Source organism: Amblyomma mixtum, chromosome 1 (assembly GCF_055824585.1).
Source record: "Amblyomma mixtum isolate Tamu chromosome 1, ASM5582458v1, whole genome shotgun sequence".
Classification (NCBI taxonomy): Eukaryota; Metazoa; Arthropoda; class Arachnida; order Ixodida; family Ixodidae; genus Amblyomma; species Amblyomma mixtum.
In genome coordinates this window covers 31,433,597-31,454,307 of record NC_143012.1, presented here as the reverse complement: position 1 = coordinate 31,454,307, position 20,711 = coordinate 31,433,597, and the positions used below count along the sequence as shown (strand labels likewise).

The 20,711-nt window shown below is 47.6% G+C and overlaps 1 protein-coding gene across 1 annotated transcript in view; it reads right to left on the bottom strand.

The window, feature by feature from the left end:
- Positions 1 to 19,757, bottom strand: part of Ptp69D (Protein tyrosine phosphatase 69D) — a 367,348-nt gene extending 347,591 nt beyond the window's left edge. The window contains 2 exon segments of the mRNA XM_089569481.1: positions 17,910 to 17,963; positions 19,613 to 19,757. Coding sequence (XP_089425607.1) covers positions 17,910 to 17,963; positions 19,613 to 19,757 — 199 coding nt within the window.
- Between the last annotated feature and the right edge of the window lie 954 nt (positions 19,758 to 20,711).

The following is a 20,711-nucleotide window of genomic DNA, read 5'->3' as shown; positions in this document are numbered from 1 at the left end:
CGCCGCATACCCGGCAGCTGGGATCGCGCCCGCAGCGTCGGAACCAATCAGCGCGCGCTTACCGCTGGTGGGAGGGCTCCCGGTACTCCGGTAATGCTAGCGGTAACATGGTACACGGTATGCTAAATGTGTCTAATGACTAGTCGCGATAGGTCACTCAGGAAGAGCAATCAGTGTCGCACAAGCCTCACCGGCGGCAGCACATGTCGCCGCCGGGCAGTGGCACATCGCTTAACCACACCGCCAGAAGTGGTATAATGACTCCCAGTGATCTATGAATGTAAAGCTGAGAATCACCAAATCTATTTGTCATTATACCGTTACCTCTATCACGTCATCCCCTTAACGCAGAGCTTAAGGGTCCTCTTGAATTTTTTTTACTGAACATTTAAATTGCTTAAAACACAAAAGCTGTACCTGCGTTCTATACAAAATACGGACGTCCGATATTTATCTGTCAAAAATACTTGTCAAAAATCAGCAAAGCAAATGTGACTAGAGATGCAAAATCATAAAGTATAAAAAATTAAGCACGCAAAAAGAGACGGCAGCACAAATCAAGCGTGTTAAAAACTTTGTATGATTATAGGGAACACAGAACTCTCAACATAGACAAACTAGCTAGTTCAGAGATGAACAAAAACAACATCGGCAAGAGATAAAGCACTGGATAGTAATAACATGTCCCTCAATTAAACGGGAGTCATGAAAATGACACTATAAGCGTTAAAACTTCAGAAACTGACGAACTATTTCACTGTCGTTTCAGATGAATGTAGTATTATCAAGCACGCATGATGTAGCGTTATCAAGCACTCGTGCTGATGTATAGCATGAGCAGGGCGGTTCACACGTGTCACACTCTTGCGTATCATGACCAGTCATGTGACCTTTGCTGTGCCGTTATAAAGCCAGTAACACCAAGCAATAAACGTTCATTCTTTGTTCTAACCACCGGCTACGTTCCGTTACTTCAATGAAGATAGGCAATGGGTACACTTCAGAATAGAGGGCAACAAGTTATACATTACCATGTCTAAGAAACTTAATATCCGCTCATAAAATGGTTAGTCCACATCCCTTCTTCTAATTTCCTTTTTGATAGCATAAATGAACTTGAGTTCAACACGAGGTAAAAGAAAAACGAAGAAAGGGCAAGGAGGCTAGCCGTTCAAAATTCTCCACGGCTTTTATCGCCCTGCAGCCTATGGACGGTCTTAGGCGAGAAATGCAGATGCAACCGTCCCAGTGGAACACCACATGAACATCCGCTATGATGCGCCCCATCGTCCTGTTGTAATGGACCCGCCTGGGATGTGTACAGAGGTGTGCAGTTTGAGAGGGAACAAACATTCCGCACCTCCTGTCCTTCTTAATAAATGTTTTCACCACCGCCCGCACAAAAGAGCGAATTTATCGATTCTCTCTCCGTTTAAGTTGAGAATGGCTATTCGACATTTTACGCGAAGAGGAAAAGTTGTTCGGAAACAATTAAATTTGTCCGTGTCGCACATAACTACGGAGTATAATAAATAACTAAGGAATATACTTTGCTCCCTTTCATATTGAACAAGACTGTACTTGCATACAGCAGTAGTGCACAGAACTATGAACACAAAAATATACAGAGAGATAGAGGGAAAGAGTAGGGCAAAGAAAAGTGAGACGGAATGCCGCTGCCTGAACGAAAGCGCGGGCGTCGCTTCTGTTTATACAGCGAGAGAGCAACTTTCAGCGGCTCCGTTTGAAGCGCAAGGATCTACCGTAGACTGCGCAAGCCACGGATAGAGGCTCAAGAAGATGGGTCGAGCGCGCTCTTCCAGGAGAGCATGCAGAGGGCGACCCCGAGTCTGTGTTTTGCATACATTGGACAGCGTATGGGGGGGGGGGACTTGCGTGATCCCGCTCCTCGATTCACCGGCCCGAGGCGGAACAGCTGCGTATGTGTGAAGGCACACGCATCAAGAGAACACTGAGCGGTGTTTGAAAAAGAAAGCAGGAATCGTGAATGGAAAGGGAGTTATCCGTGCTGTGGCGTCCACGTGGACGATTTACGTCCGCAGGGGGTCGCGCCGCACGCCACTCCGTCACCTTTAACGCCGTTCAAGATAGTGCGCGAAAAGGAGTGGGGGGGGGGGGGGGGGCAGAAAGCCATCGCTATGCGGAAGAATCTGGTTCAATGCTTGGTGGGAAACAGCAAAATGGCGCATCATGGCGTTTCAGGGACACGCCACGGATGAAAGGGAAAGAAACAGTCACGCTAGGAAGGACGTACTCCGGACGACAAAAACTTGAAACCTTTAGCATAGCTCGTACAGCCACCTCGGATGCGCAGGTCGCCCTGACGGCGCTAGATGGCGCCAGGCGGCGGTCAGCAGCGCGCCGCCTGACACTCTGGGACAAATCAGCGCGCGTGCACTGGTGGCACGCGGTAAGCAGTAGTGGTGGCAGTGCGCGCTATACTAAAATTGTCTTTTAACGAGGAGAAGGCGGTAGAGAAAACTTTTCGAAATTTTCTCGCGGAACTACAGCGTACAGAGAGTGACAAAAAGAAAGAACATACAAAAAATGCCAAGAATATTCAGCCTCAGTGATACCTAATGGGCAATGGATATTTAGGAAGGACTTTTGGAAAACCAGAGGCCGTGCGGCACGCCCTAGTAGAAGGGCTCTGGAATAACTCCAGCCATCAAGGATTCTTGCTCAATGCTAACCCGTATTTCGGTATGTGAGTATTATTTTTGTATTTCCTTTAGCTTCAGGGCGTTAGAATGCGCACCCATGTGGTTCAGTGCTCGCTCCTTGGTGCGTGTTTATCCTTGTGCTAACCATTGTGTGACTTGCTCTCCAAAGCAGACGTTTGCTTGTCTTCTGATAAGTGGAACGAAGACAAGGCAAAACTACGGTGTTTTTAACGCAGCGGCGCGCTTAAACCGCCTAGATTAAACAAAAACATGGCAGGCTGCTGCTTCTCATCGGAATCGATCGCGGACATCCTCGTCTGCGGAGCTGAGCACACAAAAAGACGATGACCCCTTCCTATTAACTTCAGTTATTCCCGCCCCACGCACGCTATACATGGTAACGCTATTCGAGCAAGCCTTCTTATCGCTCCATCTGACTTTCCCAGTCGCGTTAAAAATTCATTTTTTTCTTATTTAACTTCTTGTGCACTACGCCGCTCTGACAGAGCACTGGTAGTCAGATCTCCACATTACCTGCCCTGGGTGTCATTGTCAATTTCCTCTTTTTTTTTCAGCTCAATTACCCTTAACTCCCTATTTATCTACCTGACTTCAGCGCCTTAGGCTGCAGAGCACAAGGTCGTGGGGACGCATCCTGAGGGCGAAGGCCCACTTTTGACGCAGGCGAGATGCGGGAACGGCCTTCTGTTGTTCCGTATCACTGCGCGACCGAATGGTTTGGTTTGGTTTGGTTTATGGGGTTTAACGTCCCAAAGCGACTAAGGCTATGAGAGACGCCGTAGTGAAGGGCTCCGGAAATTTCGACCACCTGGGGTTCTTTAACGTGCACTGACATCGCACAGTACACGGGCCTCTAGAATTTCTCCTCCAAAGAAATTCTAGCCGCCGCGGCCGGGATCGAACCCGCGTCTTTCGGGCCAGCAGCCGAGCACCATAACCGCTGAGCCACCGCGGCGGCTGCGCGACCGAATGAGTCCTTCCCCCTGAGCCAGAGATTACTATGTAAAGTTAGAGGAGTTCGCCCTTAGCGGGGCTTTAACTGTGCTGCCAAATACATTAGTCAACAGATCGACCAATACTCTGTCCAAGACAAGGGTTGCTACGGTATCACCAGCTCACCTAGTCCCGGACGGAGTAAATGCACTCCAAACACGAATACGCCTAAATGGGAGTAAAAAGGGAGTAGGCTCTACTCTAGCGCACTCTCTTACATAAAAAGGAGTATCCTACAGGACAGCTTACACCCTTTATAGTCCTTTCTGTTTAGAGTATGCACCCTTCGAGGACCAAGTGTGTCGGCTCGAGCCGCCCTTTACTCTGGTTTCGGCGTGGAGCGCGGGGCGGTCAAAATTCTTTCGGAAAGCTCCACAACAGCTACTTTCAAAGTCCAAGCTAAGGTTCGGGACAGTGAACTCCACTTACCGTACTACCAAGTCCACGGCCACCAAAAGATATCGGTGAGCAGTGAACAGCAGAGATAATTAAAACAACAACAACAAACAATGGCATTCTGACAAGCCTCGCCAGGTCAGCGAAGAGCAATGGCGGAGAAGCATTGCGTTAGACGAGTCCCGGAGGAAAGATAGGGAGGGGGGGGGGGGGGCTCTTTGATCATCCGGCAAAAAACAGGCACGTGTATCAAGCGCCCTCCGGTTCAACGGCTACACTCTAAGTAGCTACACACGCCCCTCGTCTTTCAACCGCACCAAGGAAAGCGGCCAGCTCGTTTGGAGACCATTTCTGCGCAGACACGGGACCGCGAGAGAGGCAAGGAAGTCCCATAAGCGAGAACAAGCTTCGATGATGGGCAACGCCGCCAGAGGGCGCATCGAACGCAAGCCACGGATGCTGGACGGTCGCGCGGAAACATGCTTCTCGCATTTGCAGTTTACAAATGGCCCCCCGGGCAAGAGAGAGGAGGCGAAAAAAAGAAGGAGAGAAAGAGAGAGAGAGAGAGTCGCATGAAAGAGGGAGCAGAAAGACGACGGTGATGGAGCTAGGCGGTCGCTGTTCGCGACGATGATCGACGGTGGAACAAAACGACGAAGACACAGACATACGCACGCGCATACGACGATGGCGTCGCTTTGACGAGAAAGAAAAACTGGATAGCGCGATGGCCGGATGGAGGAATGGGAGGAGGAAAGGCAGAACGCCGCATACAATGTTTCAGCGAGGACAATATGAGAACAGTTTTTTTTTTCATTTTTCTTTCTCACCACCGAAATGGGTTCACCAGTTTGCGACGCGATCTGTGATCGGGTCTGCTCTAGAGCGTATTTTCGCCCGTATACCACAGAAAGACCCCCTCGCGCGCAGACCACGACCAGCACGACGATCGCATTGTCGGCGTCGTTGAGACCGGAGGTCAGCTTCGAGGCTCATTCGAGTCGCTTTAAGCTCTCGTGCGTCCCGTATCAGATTACGCCTCCGTAGTTTCGAACCTATATTGGGAAGCCGATAATAAGAAGCTGCAATCAGGCCAGAAGGTGCATCGCCACAGCATGAGGAACAGTGGAGAAAGCTAAACTATTAAGATCAATAGCTGCGCACGTCGAACCAGAGCACGCTGTTATACAAAGTTTCAGGTGTTAACTTCGGAAGACAACTTACAAAGAAACAGAATAAGGGCCTATATTGCTCTCGGCTCATTCATGCACGCGCTCTAAAGTCATATCTAAATCTGCACTGTTCAAGTCGAATCCGAACTCGCCCACTAGCCCATCGAATTATGTCTGATTAGCTGTTTTTATCTTTTGCTGCTGCGTTGAAACATCAATTATATAAATCCTATTCATAAGGGAGGGGAACTTTGAATGAATGAATGAATGAATGAATGAATGAATGAATGAATGAATGAATGAATGAATGAATGAATGATGAATCCGGAACACCCTCGAGACGCGGCTAGGCCCATTAGACACAAGCACGTTGCGAGCCATTCCTGTCAAAAGGGACGTCACAGTACAATGTGAAAGCACGAAAAGAAGATACTGGGCCAAGAAGCCGGCTTAAAAAAAAGAAAAAGCGACCCAGCACTTTTGGCGCTTACAGTTCTTCTCGCACATTAAAGAACGGACTGGTGTAACAAATGGCTCATGGAACTAAACCCCAATAAATGCAAACTCGTGTCATTTCACCGAAAACGTAATCCTGTCCTCTTCTCCTATAAAATCTCGCACGTCACGGTAGAATTAGCTCAGACTTACAAATACCTCGGAGTAACATTGTCCAATGATTTAACCTGGAACGCGCATGCCACTAAAATCATATCATCCGCTAACAGAAGCCTTGGATTCTTAAAACGACATCTACGTCATGCGCCTCAAAACCTAAAATTACTTGCCTACAAATCACTTATCCGTTCTAAATTAGAATATGCCTCTGCTATTTGGAGCCCTAACCAAAATTATCTAATAAATTCCCTAGAATCAGTACAAAATCGAGCCACAAGATTCATACATTCGTGCTATTCATATAATGTCAGTATATCATCACTAAAAACAGAGGCACACTTAACATCCCTGGCTTGCAGGCGTCGAATTACTAGCATGTGCTTGTTTCACAAATTTTATTTGAGCTCACCACTTCGTCATCCGCCCTACATCAATCCGCCGGCACGCATTTCCCTCCGCATTGGTCATTCCCTTCAAGTAGCCCGGCCATGTACGCGTACAACTACATTTGCATTGTCATTCTTTCCACGCTCAGCCAAGGACTGGAATAGCCTTCCACACGACATCGCCGCAATCACCTGCCCATCAACATTTGCGAACTGTTTAGCTGCTACCTTTAACAGTGAATAATATTTGTATCTTACGTTTTTTCTTTGTTTATTCAATCTGATTTTTCAATGTAACCCACCCCTTATGTAATACCCCCAATCCTGGGGGCCTTTAAGGTAATAAAGTGAAGTGAAGTGAAGCCCTCCACGTCAAGTGTCCAGTGCGCCAGCAAGCAAGCAGCTGTACAAAAAAGTAAAACGTGCTACAGCAGCTGGGCCTCTGAAGAACGAAAGTCGCTTTCCGAACAGGCCTTAAGGAGCGGTTGCAAAATTTTTTCGGTCGCGACACACGCAGCCAATACCTCCTTACACGTAAGACTCGGAAAAGCAGCCTTATAACAAAATGGAGAGATTAAGAGAAACAGGGTATAATCCAAACAGCGACACGCGATTCGTAGCAACAGGTACAGGACAACAAATCCGGAGGGCAAGACGGCGCGTTAGGAACGAAAAAGATAGCCTTTAAGTGGCACTTACGAGACCTGAAACGGTCCCATCGCGTCTTGAGAAGTTGCGATCTCTGAAGTAATGTGGATTAGGCGGCTTGAACCCAAGGCAAGTGACGTGAACCACTCAGAGTGAGCGACGGACACAAGATGTCACAAATGTAAGTAGACAGCGAAACTACAGGCTCCAGTTTCTGTTCGTAGTGATGTTTTTTTTCTTATCTGTTTTGTTGTTGTTCAACCTCGTCCAGTCAGCTTACTGAGGCTGGAGTACACATAAGTAAGAAAACAGGGTAGACGCAACATCTATAGACCTCTTGTCATCTTTGTTCAGTGCACTTCGGCTCGCTGGAATTAGCCAACGGCCGCAGACAAGGATCATATTACCGGCGGCTTCCACATAGGACGCTAGGTTGTGACGACATTTTGCTTTACCCTATGTCGGCGACACCACCGCAAAAGTTTCCACGAAGAAAGGTATCTCAATAACCCACACACTATAGACCGACATAAAGTAGTCCGGGCACGTTAAAAAAAAAATGATGCCTAGCCCGCACACTACAGACAAACCGAGAGAGATTAACGTGGGCAGAAAAATAAACAAAAATAAAATGCCCGGCCCGCACCACCATAAGGCACAACTGGCTACTACAGGCAGACATAAGTTGGAAAGGCCTTTTAGAAAGACAGAAAAATAAAAGCGCCTTGCACTACAGACAGCGAGAATAGGACAAAGCAGTCTGTCCATTACACGTAGCGCTAAGTTGGTGAAACGTGCAATCGGCTTATGATGCCCTCTGACGGCCGTGGCAGATCCCGTGGAACGATTCACCTAATTCACTAATTACTATTCGCTTTGTGCTTCGGTGGTGACAGTAGCAACTAGAAGGGATGGTGAACGAATTTACGCATGCTACGACCTCCCTTAATTTATTGCCATATAGTTTGCCTTTCACAAAGTGCCATAACAAAAACGTGAATTTCACCAAATGCAAATAAAATACAGCCATTGTGAAGTGCGATGAAGCGAGAACTGAATGAAATCACGCAACGTTAAAGGCGAAATAGTTAATGACGCGCTTTGAGTGCCGCACCCTTATTGCAAGCGTTCATGTATACGAAGGGGTACCCAAAAGAAACCGGACTAAATTTTTTGGTCGGCAAAGCTTCTGTGGTACCGCGTTTTGCCACTAGGAGCGCATAGAACGAATATTCCAGAGTCAGTAAGCCGAGTGTCATCGTTGAAGGAGGTCAGACTAGTTTAGGCAGAGTTTTAGAGTGACGACTGTTTTGTGTGAACGTCGTTTTTGCAATGGCTGATTTTCGTGAACAGCGTGCGCCGGTGAAATTTTGATTTTTGCACGGAAAAGTTGAATGGAAACTCTTGAAATATTAAGAAAGACGTACAAGGACGATGCTATGGGGACAACTCAAGTGTTCCTGAATCGAATCCTGAATCAAAGCAACAATCATGCCAATGGAAAACTTCAAATTCACCTCGCCTCAAGAAAGCTCGTCAGGTGAAACTAAACCTCAAAACAATGCTGATTTGTATTTTTGACGACGTGAGAGGAATCGTCCATTGGGAATTTGTTCCGCAGGGTCAGACAGTTAGCCAGGCTTTCTACTTGGATGTTTTGAAAAGATTGGGCAACAGTGTGCGGTGGAAGCGGCCAGATTTGTGGCGGTCGGGTGACTGGTTTTTCCATCATGGCAATGCCCCTGCTCACACAGCCCTGTCTCTACGACAATTTTGGACCAAAAATGGCATGACCCGTATTCCTCAACCCTCATACTCTCCCGACCTGACCCCGTGCTACTTCCTTTGTTTCCTAGAATGAAAAAATAGGTGAATGGAAAGCGTTTCGCTGATGTTACTGAGGTGAAGAAAAAAACGACGGAGGCACTCTCCAGCATCACAAAAGATGAATTTAAACAATATTTTGAAAAATGGAATGAAAGATTCGACAAGCGTATCATTGCAAGTGAGGAATACTTTGAAGGAGATTGAAGGTCTTTGCTTAAAATGTGAACAAATAAGTTCAAACAAAAATAAGTCCGGTTTCTTTTGGGTACCCCCTCGTACTTCCCGACGGTCCCAGCGCATTCGTAGCAACAAAAGAGCTAAACCGAAACTTCCACGAACAATGCAAACAAATATTGCCATGCGAGAGATCGAGCGGCACGCCACGAACCAAGGCTTCCCACCACTGGCCCGAATGAAGAATTCCTGACCCTCCAGCTGCCCAGTTCCTTCCGCCATTGTCCTACCGACGTCTCCATTTTCCCGTCTCCTTCCGCGCAGCATTCGATGGGGCTTCCCAAAGTTCCCGGCCGCGCGCAGCTACACCGGATCAAAGGGGTCCGCTCTGTCCCCGGCGCGGACGCTAGGAAGAACAAAAGCTTCGCAATCAATCACTCCGACCGCGGACCGGCGTGTCCAAAGGGCCGACAGGAAGACGGGTCAATGCGTTTTCCCTGTAACGACCACCACGAGCGGCTTCCAACTTGGGGGAGAGGGGGGGGGGGGGCATATCTCCGTGTTCGAAGGTCATGGGATCAGGCAGCGCGTGTGACCAGAGAGAGAGAAGGATGAGATGGAATCCCATTGATGTCGCCCGCCAGCAGAGATGCACACGAGGACGGGGTCTCATCATCTACGCTGCTACCGCGTAGTCGTCGCCGTCCCTCGCGGTCCGAACAAAAGGGAACACCCAACGGGAAAGCGGCCGTCCGCCATTTTCATTCCGTCCCGACGATCATCGTGGAATGTGATCACTCCTGTCCGGTCGCGCGTTTGCTATACGCGACCGGCACAACAGCTCGTTTTGCGTCTGCCAGACTATGCACGCGGAGGAGCTAGTCCAAAGAGTTCTGAACATCCGCACAATGGGTAATGGGTGATCAGCACGCGGGAAGAGCTAATCCAAACAAATTGGGCTGAACACCCGCACAATGAGTGTTCAGCACGCGGTAAAAGCTAATCCAATCAAATGGTGCTGAACACTCGCACGCAAAAGAAAGACACAGGAGACAATGCGCATGCATGCACAACATGCAAAAACCATTAAAAAAAAAACGTGACGGCAAACTCATACAAATTAAAGATGCAAAAAAGCATGTGTTTCTGCACAGCTTTAAACAATCACTAAAGAGAAGTTTATTTGGACCCCGGAGCATAAAAGGGACAGCCGTCCCTCTACAAAAAAGAAGAACACATTACGACGACAGATGTCACCCGATGCGCACACATACAATCGCAAGCAACGTAAATGTCCAAAACACAAAGTGTCCAAAGTACAAGAGTTCAAGAGGGTCCATCCGCGCGGGGGAAGCACGCGGGAGGAAGACCGCTCACCAATTCCGCGCACAAACATCGCGCACTACACTGACGCGTGACACTCAATATGGCAGGAGCCACACCGTCACACGGCCCCTGCTTGCGACAATGTGCCCACACTGCATTGCAGTTTTAGTGCACGAGTGTTTTCTACGGCGGCGTTTAAGTAGTGATATGATTCAAATCTGGTGCACCTTAGATCCCACCTGACCTACATAGCATCCGATATCGAATAAGATCCTACACATCCCACAGGTCTTTATGTTGACAGGGGCTCCGGCGCGTTCTACAGGCTGGCATAGATCCTATGTCGAGCAGCGGCAAACGCCGAACGCGTGCACCGAAGCGCTGCGATCGAGCGCTCTGCCTACAAGCGTGTGCGGAGCCTGGTGCAACCAACGGCTTTGGAGAAGCGTGGCGCCGTCTAGCGGCACTGGAACGAGCAGGTATCGGTGCCAGACTGCATGCGCTCCAACGGCGAAGGCGGCAACGCTATTTGGAAAGCGGGCGCGGCGCGTAGCTTGTCGAAGGGAGCCCCATCCGAATCTCGTTAGGCAGTCGGCGCCCGTGGAACGCTCCGGGGAGCGTCAGGGAGGGAGCGCGCACGCCGGAACGAGAGCCCGACGTGGCCAGTCGGCGAATAACCTTATACCTCTACAAACACCGTACCGCGAACAAGCAACCAAAAGAAAGACAGCGAAATAAAAAAAAATAAACAGAATAATAAGAGAGGCGGCGCTACTTCGATCGATCCCAGAGTCCCAGTAGATTTCGATCTGCTTGTCCGCTGTATGAAGAAATCCCGAAGTCAGTATCGTTCTTCACGAATGTGGCGGACGATATAGTGACTCGAAGAAGCCGTGTTGCAGGATCGCAGTTTTGCGGGGGCTATACAGGGGCAGAATAGAGACCGGGAAGGTGGAACGCTATAGCCTGCGGCAATATGGCGACTGTTAAACAGATTCCGCAACAGCGGCGTTTACCGGGGACTTTTTTTTATATTTTGCGGTCCCAGAATTGAATAACGGTTACGAAAGTGGTCGCCAATACTACGCTAAAACAATCCCATTCCTGCGGGACTGATTACTTAAACACGCGCCATATTAGTTCTACTGACCGGCCAACAAGCTGAAAAGACAAATGAATGCTTCCACGAATCATCTCCCGACGACGTACACTTAAGTCTTGAACACACTTGCCAGGAGCAAAAGTCGGGCCGGAGAACCGAATATAAACGCGTAAAAAATGTTAAGCAAGAACGCGGTCCGGGCCCTAACCCGTTCACCAGTCGCCGCGCGGACATGCTTCTCATTGAATGAACGACGCGTCCCGTTATACCGTGCGGCTGGGTTGCTGATCCATAATTCAACGCAGACCGTTCTGCGGCCACTAGGAAAACGCCGAGGTTGTTTGTGGCACTCTGTTAATAAGCGATCGGCGCTGACAAGGTCTCCGACCGAGGGCGAAACGCACCACTTGAGGCAGCGCCGCAAAAATCGGACAGGACGACGGTCACGATAGATGAGGGAACAGCGAAAGTCGATTAGGGCCGAGCGACGAGCGGATGCTCGTCCAAACAAGCGACCAAGCGAACGGGCTGGGGGCGCCATAAACTTTCTCTTGGAGTAAACAGGCCCCGTAGAAGAGAGCAAAGGTGGTCCGAAGGCGCGTGCAAGGAAGTCGGCGATGTGAACAACGGCGAAGCAGCGGCATCTGATGAAATGTGTTTCCCAGCCGTTGATGACGCGTCGTGATGTCTAGCGATTTTTTTTTCTTCTTTCCTTTGTCTCAAGTTTAGTTGGATGTGCGCAGGGCCGTGAATGTTTTGAGCAAAAAGGAGGGCGTGTACGTGTACTCCTGTTTTCCGCTGTGCATGAAATAAAAGAGAGAGAGAGAGAGAGAGAGAGGGAAAGGCAGGGATGTTAACCAGAAAGGATTCGCTAAAAAAATGCCGCCACCGTCTGGAACACGTTGAAGTAACGAGCGTTAGTTGTTCGGTAGAGCCATTTATCGTTCATGCCACGTGATTTCTGCCACCTGATTGGGCAACTTTTCCATATGGAAATCTTACGGCGAGCGGGCGTCTACTGCGTTGAGGTCGGGATATTTTCGACCACTTTTATCCGAAAAACTTTTTCGACTCTTTGGACAGCCATTATTCCTTACCTAAAAGCGGTAGGTGCCCGGACGCCATGAGGTATGAAACTGTGAGCTAGGAGTGCTGACGACATGGCCGCCATGTTAAGCCTAACAATAAGTAAATATTAACCTAATTAGACAGTATTGCTGTCTAACATGTCCTAATAATCGAGCCCGTTACGAATACCCATTAGTTAGATGATGACGCTATCGGCTGGCTAATTACAAGCAATTAAATATAAGCATAACCATAACTAAATATTATCTTCATTACTTAATTTTGGTGTCTAACCTGTTCTACTGATATAAAGGATTCCAAATATATAATTCGATTTATGATGCTTCATTAATTACTGAGTGAAAAGAGAATAAACATAGTCATGTGACTAGTTAATTATGACATCACAAAATCAATGACGTCAACAATCACCAATTCTATATACTAATAACGTCACCAAACAATCACTAATTGGGTTGCTAATCGATTTACTATGGGGGCCGCCATCTTGAATTCCTCGGACCGAAAATTTCACGCCGAAGGGAGGCGGTAGCAGACCCCAAGAAATCCAGAAACGTGATGAATAAGATCTCACGCTCTTAAAAGCGTGAAGGATGTGGCACAAATCCGGAATCATCCAAAGAACACGTTACTGAGGTGAAAGGTTAAAAGCTAAAAAGCGGAAACGCTATTTTGTGCTAACTGACGGGTGTAATCTATGATCACCATCATAAGTAGAGTCCACTATGTGACAAAGGCCTCTCCCCATCAACCTTTATTATTGCGAAAAAATTAGCAGCCCCGCGGGCCCAAATTCCATCGCCGCTGATAAGTTAGCCCATTGGCTGCAGGCAAGTGACGTCATCAGACCAGAGCGTTTCCAATGGCTGCAGATAAGTGACATCACTAGACCCGATCATTCCTATTGGCTGGACGGATGTGACGACACCAGACCGCAGTCTTCCCATTGGCCGGAGGGAAGTGACGTCAACATCAATAGCTGACAATGCTATCGCACAGCCGACACATAATTGTACTGGGTGTCCCTGTGAATTTTTTTATTCAGGGTCTGCGCCACAGCCTCGGACAGCAAATTTCGCAATTTCCTCGCTCCATATTCGACTCACGGATGACCCCTTTGCATATTCCAGCTCTTGGCGACCACTCTTGGGCTCTAATGTACCACCTGTACTCAGTTCGCATCAACTGAGTAAAACTAGGGAAGCTAGCAGACCAGGTGTAGGGAAAAAAGGCGCAGTAAAGACGTCTGCAGTCGGATGACACTCGAGAACGACGAGGCTTTCTCCTTTCAAAGGACATCCTTCCAGCCAATGGCGTCGGCCGGTTCTCGTGAAGCTGTAAACGAGACAATGTAGGGAGAGGCGTGACAATTCAAGAATTCGACTGTTCCCTACTATTGAGTGAGGGGACTATCCCTGTTCATCTGCCAGTCCCAGCACTGTAATGCTAGTAGGCTCATGAGGATCAGCCGAAGCCATTGGCTGGAAGCGGGTCCTTTGACGGGGAAAAGCCGCTTCGGTGTTGAGTTATATCCGATTACCTGGTACATCCCATTTATATGAAGTTGATGAACAGCGCGACAGACATCGCCAGACGAAAGAACGGGAACCAAGATGGGGGCAGCATATACACACTGCATCCCGCTCCTCAAGGTTCAGGTACACAAACCTGCCCGCCTCGTCAGGTTACAGGGATAAATGCTTCGGCACAATATCTCATTGTACGCTCCGGATATGGATGTTGATGCAGATACAATGCAATCGCAGACGGTACAAAATCTGTTTTAAGTTATGGTGTCACAACGAGGAACAACGCAAAGGACACGGGCTAAAACTTTTTATCAGGAGATCCCCAGGATTAGCCTTTAGAAAGTAACTACAAGAACATAAAGGTAGAACGCGTTACGGAAGCAGCAAAAAAAAAAGAAAGACGATTAAGGTTTTGTAGACTGGAAAAACTTTGTCCACGCTGTACTTGAAAGAGAGCATATACGTAATTGAATTCCAACTCAAATACGGCCCTACAGACGAAAAACTCGAAAAATGATTGCGAAACAAAGCGACAAAAAAAAAATACGCGCATCACCGCTTCGGGCATAACAGCACGATATTCATCGCAATCAGGCACCCGCCGACGAAAAAGCAATGATTAAAGCGAGAGATGAAACAAATAAACCAAAAATACCAAATGGGAAAGAAAGCAGCGGACCAGTCGACCGGGCCACTTGAGATTTCCATATCGTTCGTCTCCGTTTGCCACGTCTTGATTAAACGCAGCTCATGTCGACAGACGCGAAGACGTCTCGAGCACGAAAAACAACAACAAAAGAATAAACGTAAGCAGTTCGCATGGCCGATTCACTTCGGGTAAAAGAAATTCGCCAGCCACACATAAGAGATGATCCATAGCTAGGCGGAAGTAAAACCAAACCTGCCCCGCCCCCCTTCCCCCTTGAAATTCCGGTTTTATAATTCGCTTTCTTCAGTGTTTTTTTCCCGCGCGAACAGCAGCCTAATGAATATTTTGAGCGCCGCTCTTTTTTTGTTACCGCGGACCAACAAGCGCATATCTCTTCTAGATTGGAGACTCCCGCTCTGCGTCCAAAGTGTGTGCGGTTCGTTGCGAACCTTCACAGCGCACGAATGTTTACTTTTTTTATTTAATTTTACTGCGTCTGTGTTTGGAGAGTAGTGTGGAACTTCGATAGTTTACGGTGGGTGGGAAGCAGATGCAACAACACCACCAACAACAAAAACACAAAAACGAATAGCACGGCAAATCGCACCAGGGCTAGACGACGAAAAAAACAAGAAAAGTACAGTTAAGATCTAACGCGCGCTCCTCTTTGGAAGTTTTCGCTAACCATAAGTGGACGATTAGTCTTCCTTCGTTGTGACGTCGCGCGGAGCAGCACGGGAAGAGGTAAAAAAAAAGTGCAAAGCACAACTTTGCGAGAATAAGATTCAAAACTCCGTCGTTTCTCTGCCCCCGAATTAAAATTCCAAGCAGTGCGGCCCATACCACGGAAAACAACAAAATAGAGAAATACACATTTTCTTACGGCAGTTTTGTACCATGCAGCCGCTTTTCAAGGAACGAATGACCTTAATTAGTTATATGGAGTTTAATAGAGCAAAACCAACTAAAGATAAGATCCGCCTAACAAAGGTTTAAATAGAGTGTCTTATGTTAAAGGAGATCATTTTATAGCTTGTTTAAAACAATGGCTTCACTGACAAACATAACAGTACTTGAAAAATCCACAAGTGCTTGATCACCTAAAAGCATAATGGGGTGTACCGGAATGTATTCATCGCAGAATGTTGTAAAATACTTTTTTCTTAGTTGTCAGAGTTTTATACATGAAATTCAATCGTGCTTTACTGTCAGTTCACCACCACATATTTCGCAGAGAAGTTTGTTTGGTTTTGATGGTAAGACGTTGTGTGTCAGGTGTATGAGGAATGACCTTCTCGCCGCTGTTGCTCACTGCAACTATAACTATTTCACGCACTCCACTGAATGACTCATCTTTAGAAAGAAACGCTCAATCCTCTCAACCCTGAAGCGAACATTTTTACAGGGACATTTACGGTGCTGAAAATAAAATACAGAAGAATTTCGTTAAAGGATCATTTGCCGTTTGTCCAACGTAAGGACTACTAGATTCACATGAATTTTGATATTTCTGCAGGCAGAACATTGAGTTCAACCTGGAACAGCTTAACGGCGCTCTGAGGTCGTCTTGGCGACCAAACTAGACTTGCAGCTAAAGTGACGCTGGTGTGTTTGGAACAACTAAACGACGACTGCTGTTCGATAGACCCAGACGTTTTTGTTTTTTATTCCTACAGACGTTGCTCGTCTTCTGCATGGCACTGACTACCCCTGTTCGGAACGCCGACGTCTCCCTAGACTCTGGTTGGTTTGGTTTATGGATTTTAACGTCCCAAAGCGGCTAAGGCTATGAGAGACGCCGTAGTGGAGGGCTCCGCAAATTTCGACCACCTGGGATTCTTTAACGTGCACTGACATCGCACAGTACACGGGCCTCTAGAATTTCTCCTCCAAAGAAATTCAACCGCAGCGGCCGGGATCGAACCCGCGTCTTTCGGGTCAGCAGCCGAGCACCATAACCACTGAGCCACCTCGGCGGCCTTCTCCCTAGACTCTAAACAAAGGAGTACAAAGCGAGTAAGTTGTCCTCTAGCGCAGTCACTTCTATAAACGGGAGCTCAGCCGCTGCGGTAGCTCACTGGTTATGCTGCTCGGCTGCTGACCCGAAAGTCGCGGGTACGATCCCGGCCGCGGCGGTCGAATTTCGATGGAAGTGAAATGCTAGAGGCCCATGTACTGTGCGCTGTCAGTGGATGTTAAAGAACCCCAGGTGGTCGAAATTTCCGGAGCCCTTCACTACGGCGTCCATCACAGCCAGAGTCGCTCTTAGACGTTATACCCCCCCACCCAAAAGGAAGTGTTCTAGAGGACATCTTACACCCCTGTTACTCCCATATAAGCGTATCTGTGTTGAGTGTTCGCCTGGCATTCGCTTGTCCGCTCAAACTAGCCTAGCCTAACCTAACCTAACCTAAGCCAACCTTACCTCACTGCGAAAGTGCAGAGCGAAGATGGCCACGTACAAAGTAGGAAACGAGGTCTGTTGAAGATCAGCAGCTTAAGTGAGACCCCCCCCCCCTATTTAAGCTCGCTTGCCACGACAGCCCCTCGGGCGATCCAGCGTCGAATACGCGAGCGCAGCCCAGACATGGCAGGGAAACGCAACTGAAGAAGCAAAAGCTCCGCTTCGAACTCAATCACGGCCGTTTAGTCCCCGCAAATTCAGACCACGTCGGGGCACTTTTTCTTCTCCGAGCGGCGTCCCTTGACGCTTCGCTCCATAATCCTCGCCTCGACAGAAAAGCGACCCGTTCCAATTAAGTAAGAGTGAAAAAAAAAAGGAGCGGGGGGGGGGGGGGGGGGGGCAGCCGCATAACAAAGAGCCTAACATATGGCGCTCGAAGAGCCGCGGATTAGTCTCTACTTCCCGTGCCCGGAATGAAGGCACCCGCGCATTTTGCTGTAGACAGATAAAAAAAAAAAGAAAGGAAGAAAGTCTGAAAAATTGCTACGACACGCGTAGAAAGAAGGTCCTGGAAAACCGATGTATTAAGGCGTTTCGGACCTCGGCATGCAGGGCTAGCATCAACCGTTTGTCACCCCAAGGCAGAAGGAGCTGTGCTCCTTTTTTGATGTCAATAAATTCCGCGCACTTTGTTGTTTACTGCCAGCCGAGCGCTGTTCATCTTTTCGTGTAGTAAACCCTATACGGTCACTACGCGCGACATGAGAAGGTCCTGGGTTGGGTCCCCGGTGCCTTTTTTGTCTGTTGCAGCAGCCGTTGTGCAGTCATTAACCAGGCGGAGCAGTTCCCGCTTCCATTTTTTAACGGAACAGAGACTGCAGGCAACTTGCTTACCTTGCAAGAGTGCAGACGCAGTGTAACCGCAACGAAGATGAAGGAACCAAGGCGCTTACCTGCGATTAAAAAAAAATGAACAATTTGTAGAGCTACGCTTTTAGGTTTAGTGCATGAGTCAGCGAAATCTGTTACAGCTTTTGTTTAGCCACACAGCCCCACGTTCTGCAGTGGAACCATTCACGGGTTGCGCATCCCTCTGTTGATAGGTGGCGATCGAATTTAATAAAATCAAAGTGAAATTAAACTAAATTACACAAATTACGCTAAATTAAAACTAATCTAGTAAGTACCTAAGGTCTTACGGCTGACACTACATATTCTCCTGTAGAATGCATGGCTATATGGCTAAACATAGGCTATAACAGCTTTCACTGTCGAAAAATATGAATCGAAAGAGACGTTACGTTGGATTAGAGGAAGCTTCACTATAGAGTTGAACCTCGTTATAACGAAGTTGAAGGGGCCCGACGATTACTTCGTTATAGCCGTAACTTCGGTATATAGCTCGTGTTGGCCGAGCTTCCAAGAGAATTGTCACTCCTTCGCTATATCCATTATTTCGGTATAAACCGCTTCGTTATAACGAGGTTCGACTGCATATATATGCAGTCTTCACTCTATGCAGACTATTGCCGCCAAAGGTAGAAGGTTCTCTGCCCAGCCGTGCATTTCAGGTATAGCACTCCCGAAAGATGAGGACCGGCTTTCTCATAACGAGGATATATACAGTATATACGCATAACTGCTACTAATTTGTAGCCGCGAGATGTCGCCCAATCAATCAAGACAGCCCCAGCAACGGACCCACACTGCCTGCCTCTGTGGTTGCTTCAGTCGTACGTCCGCAAAAAGTGTCGAGAAAATATGTCCGCACTATGACTTCACAACCTGATTGTGTGATGGTGTGAGTGTAATGTAATTGAGTAATACATTAATGAGTGGTGCAGTACGTCGTGACGAAGACTGACGACGCCATGTCATTTATTAGTCAACACTAATAAGATAACGAATTAACGCTAATTAACAAAAATGAATTAAGGCAAATCAGACTTATGATAACGGTGATGAAAGTAATGAGATTTGATGACGTCATACCCAAGTCACGTGAGAATACGACGCAAAAATGCCGAAGTCATATGAGAAAGCGATGGCGGCATACCAAAGTCACGTGAGATCACCTGCGAAAAAGCGTCCAGGTCACGCGTCAAAGTGATGACCTCATACTAAAGTCACGTGACAAGATCGCTTGCAGAAAGAAATAGCGAGAAAGAAGGTTGCATGAGCTGAACTAAAAAAAAAAGTACGTGACACAAACATTCGTCTTGGCTGGAGGTAAGTGAGGTCACTTACGAAAAAGGAGAAAAAGGCAAAATGGAATAAGGTGTTCGTGTGAATTTTTCCTTTTGGTACGTTTTCTCTTTTTTTTTAGACCAAAAAAAAAAGGTTCAAGCCAATAACCAGCTTCCTTAAGCCCTTAACATGTACTTTTGACCACTAACTTACGCGATAAAAAAATCGGAACTCATAATGAACCCTATTAGACCTTTTTTTTTGTCTCTCCGGTGACTCAAATACCAAAAGAACTGAAAAACTTGACAACTTGCTAGGCACTCCGTCATACTCGGAGATGCGAAGAATGCCAACATTCTCCGAGAAACTAGCGGCCCGCGCAATCTTTGTCAAGTTCTGAAAGGGCCAACGAAGCACGTGGTTCGCGAGAAGTTCGCGAACACGAACTATGACGGATGAGGACGCGGAGGACTCCCGGCAATAGGTGATGGGAAGGGCGCCGTACCTGCCGCCCACTTCTCGACAGCTATCGCGCGAGGAGGCCCAGGAAGCCATGAGGGAGGGGCGAAGGCGTCCAGAGCACGAAATGCGCGGAAAACCAGGCCAGCTGCTCCGTCAGGAATTTTTCAGAACCCCGGTACGGAGCAGCGGTTGCTAGGCGGGCCTCACAACTGGAGAGAACTTAAGATGCACGGAAAAGGAGGAGGAGTAGGAAGAAAACCTTTATTCGAGGCCTGTATAACTAAGGTCCCGGTAAGCGACTGTAAATGTGCCCATCCCAAGTTGCAGACCATTAGTTGCGCCAGAAGAGTGTTTCGAGTTGAGAGCTGAGCATTCTCTAATGTTCTGCAGGCGTTCGGATAATTCCTCTTTGTGCAAGATGCTCGGAAAGTCGTATCAGGTGAAAAAAAAGAACAAAAACTGCTGCTTGCAGTATTTGAAAATAAATATAAATTAATAAATAAAATCAGAGAAAACTCAGCCAGCTCAGGAAAGTAGTTTAAGCACCGCTGTGTGCCAGCTCGCTATAAAAAGCAGGCGCACAAAGTACACGTGTCGGAGGTTCCGTTCAAAGCACTCGATGACCACTGGAGGTTTCCAATGCGCTGCATTAAAGTGTCTCTAGCTTAATTTCTTGTTTAAAGGAAAACTGAACAGGGGAAATGTCGGAAAATATTATAAAAACCATGGTTGCATTTTACATCAAAGTGTAGACGGCGGAGGCTGTGTACGATTCAAGAGAATCACGCCATAGGGAGATGTTTTTTTGTTCCAAGTTTCTTCGAGATATTTTCCTTTTGCGCTTAAGCCTTGTACCCACCTCGGGGCAAAAAAAAAAAAAAATAAAGCTGACAAACTTGCCGGTACTTCTTTGGCCACTAAAAAATGAGCCACTAAAAAATGAGCCACCAAAAATGAGCCACCAAAAATGAGTCACCAAAAATGCGGTCGCCTCCTGCGGCAAACCTCGCGCAGTGATAACACTACCCGTCTATGATTTTATGTTTC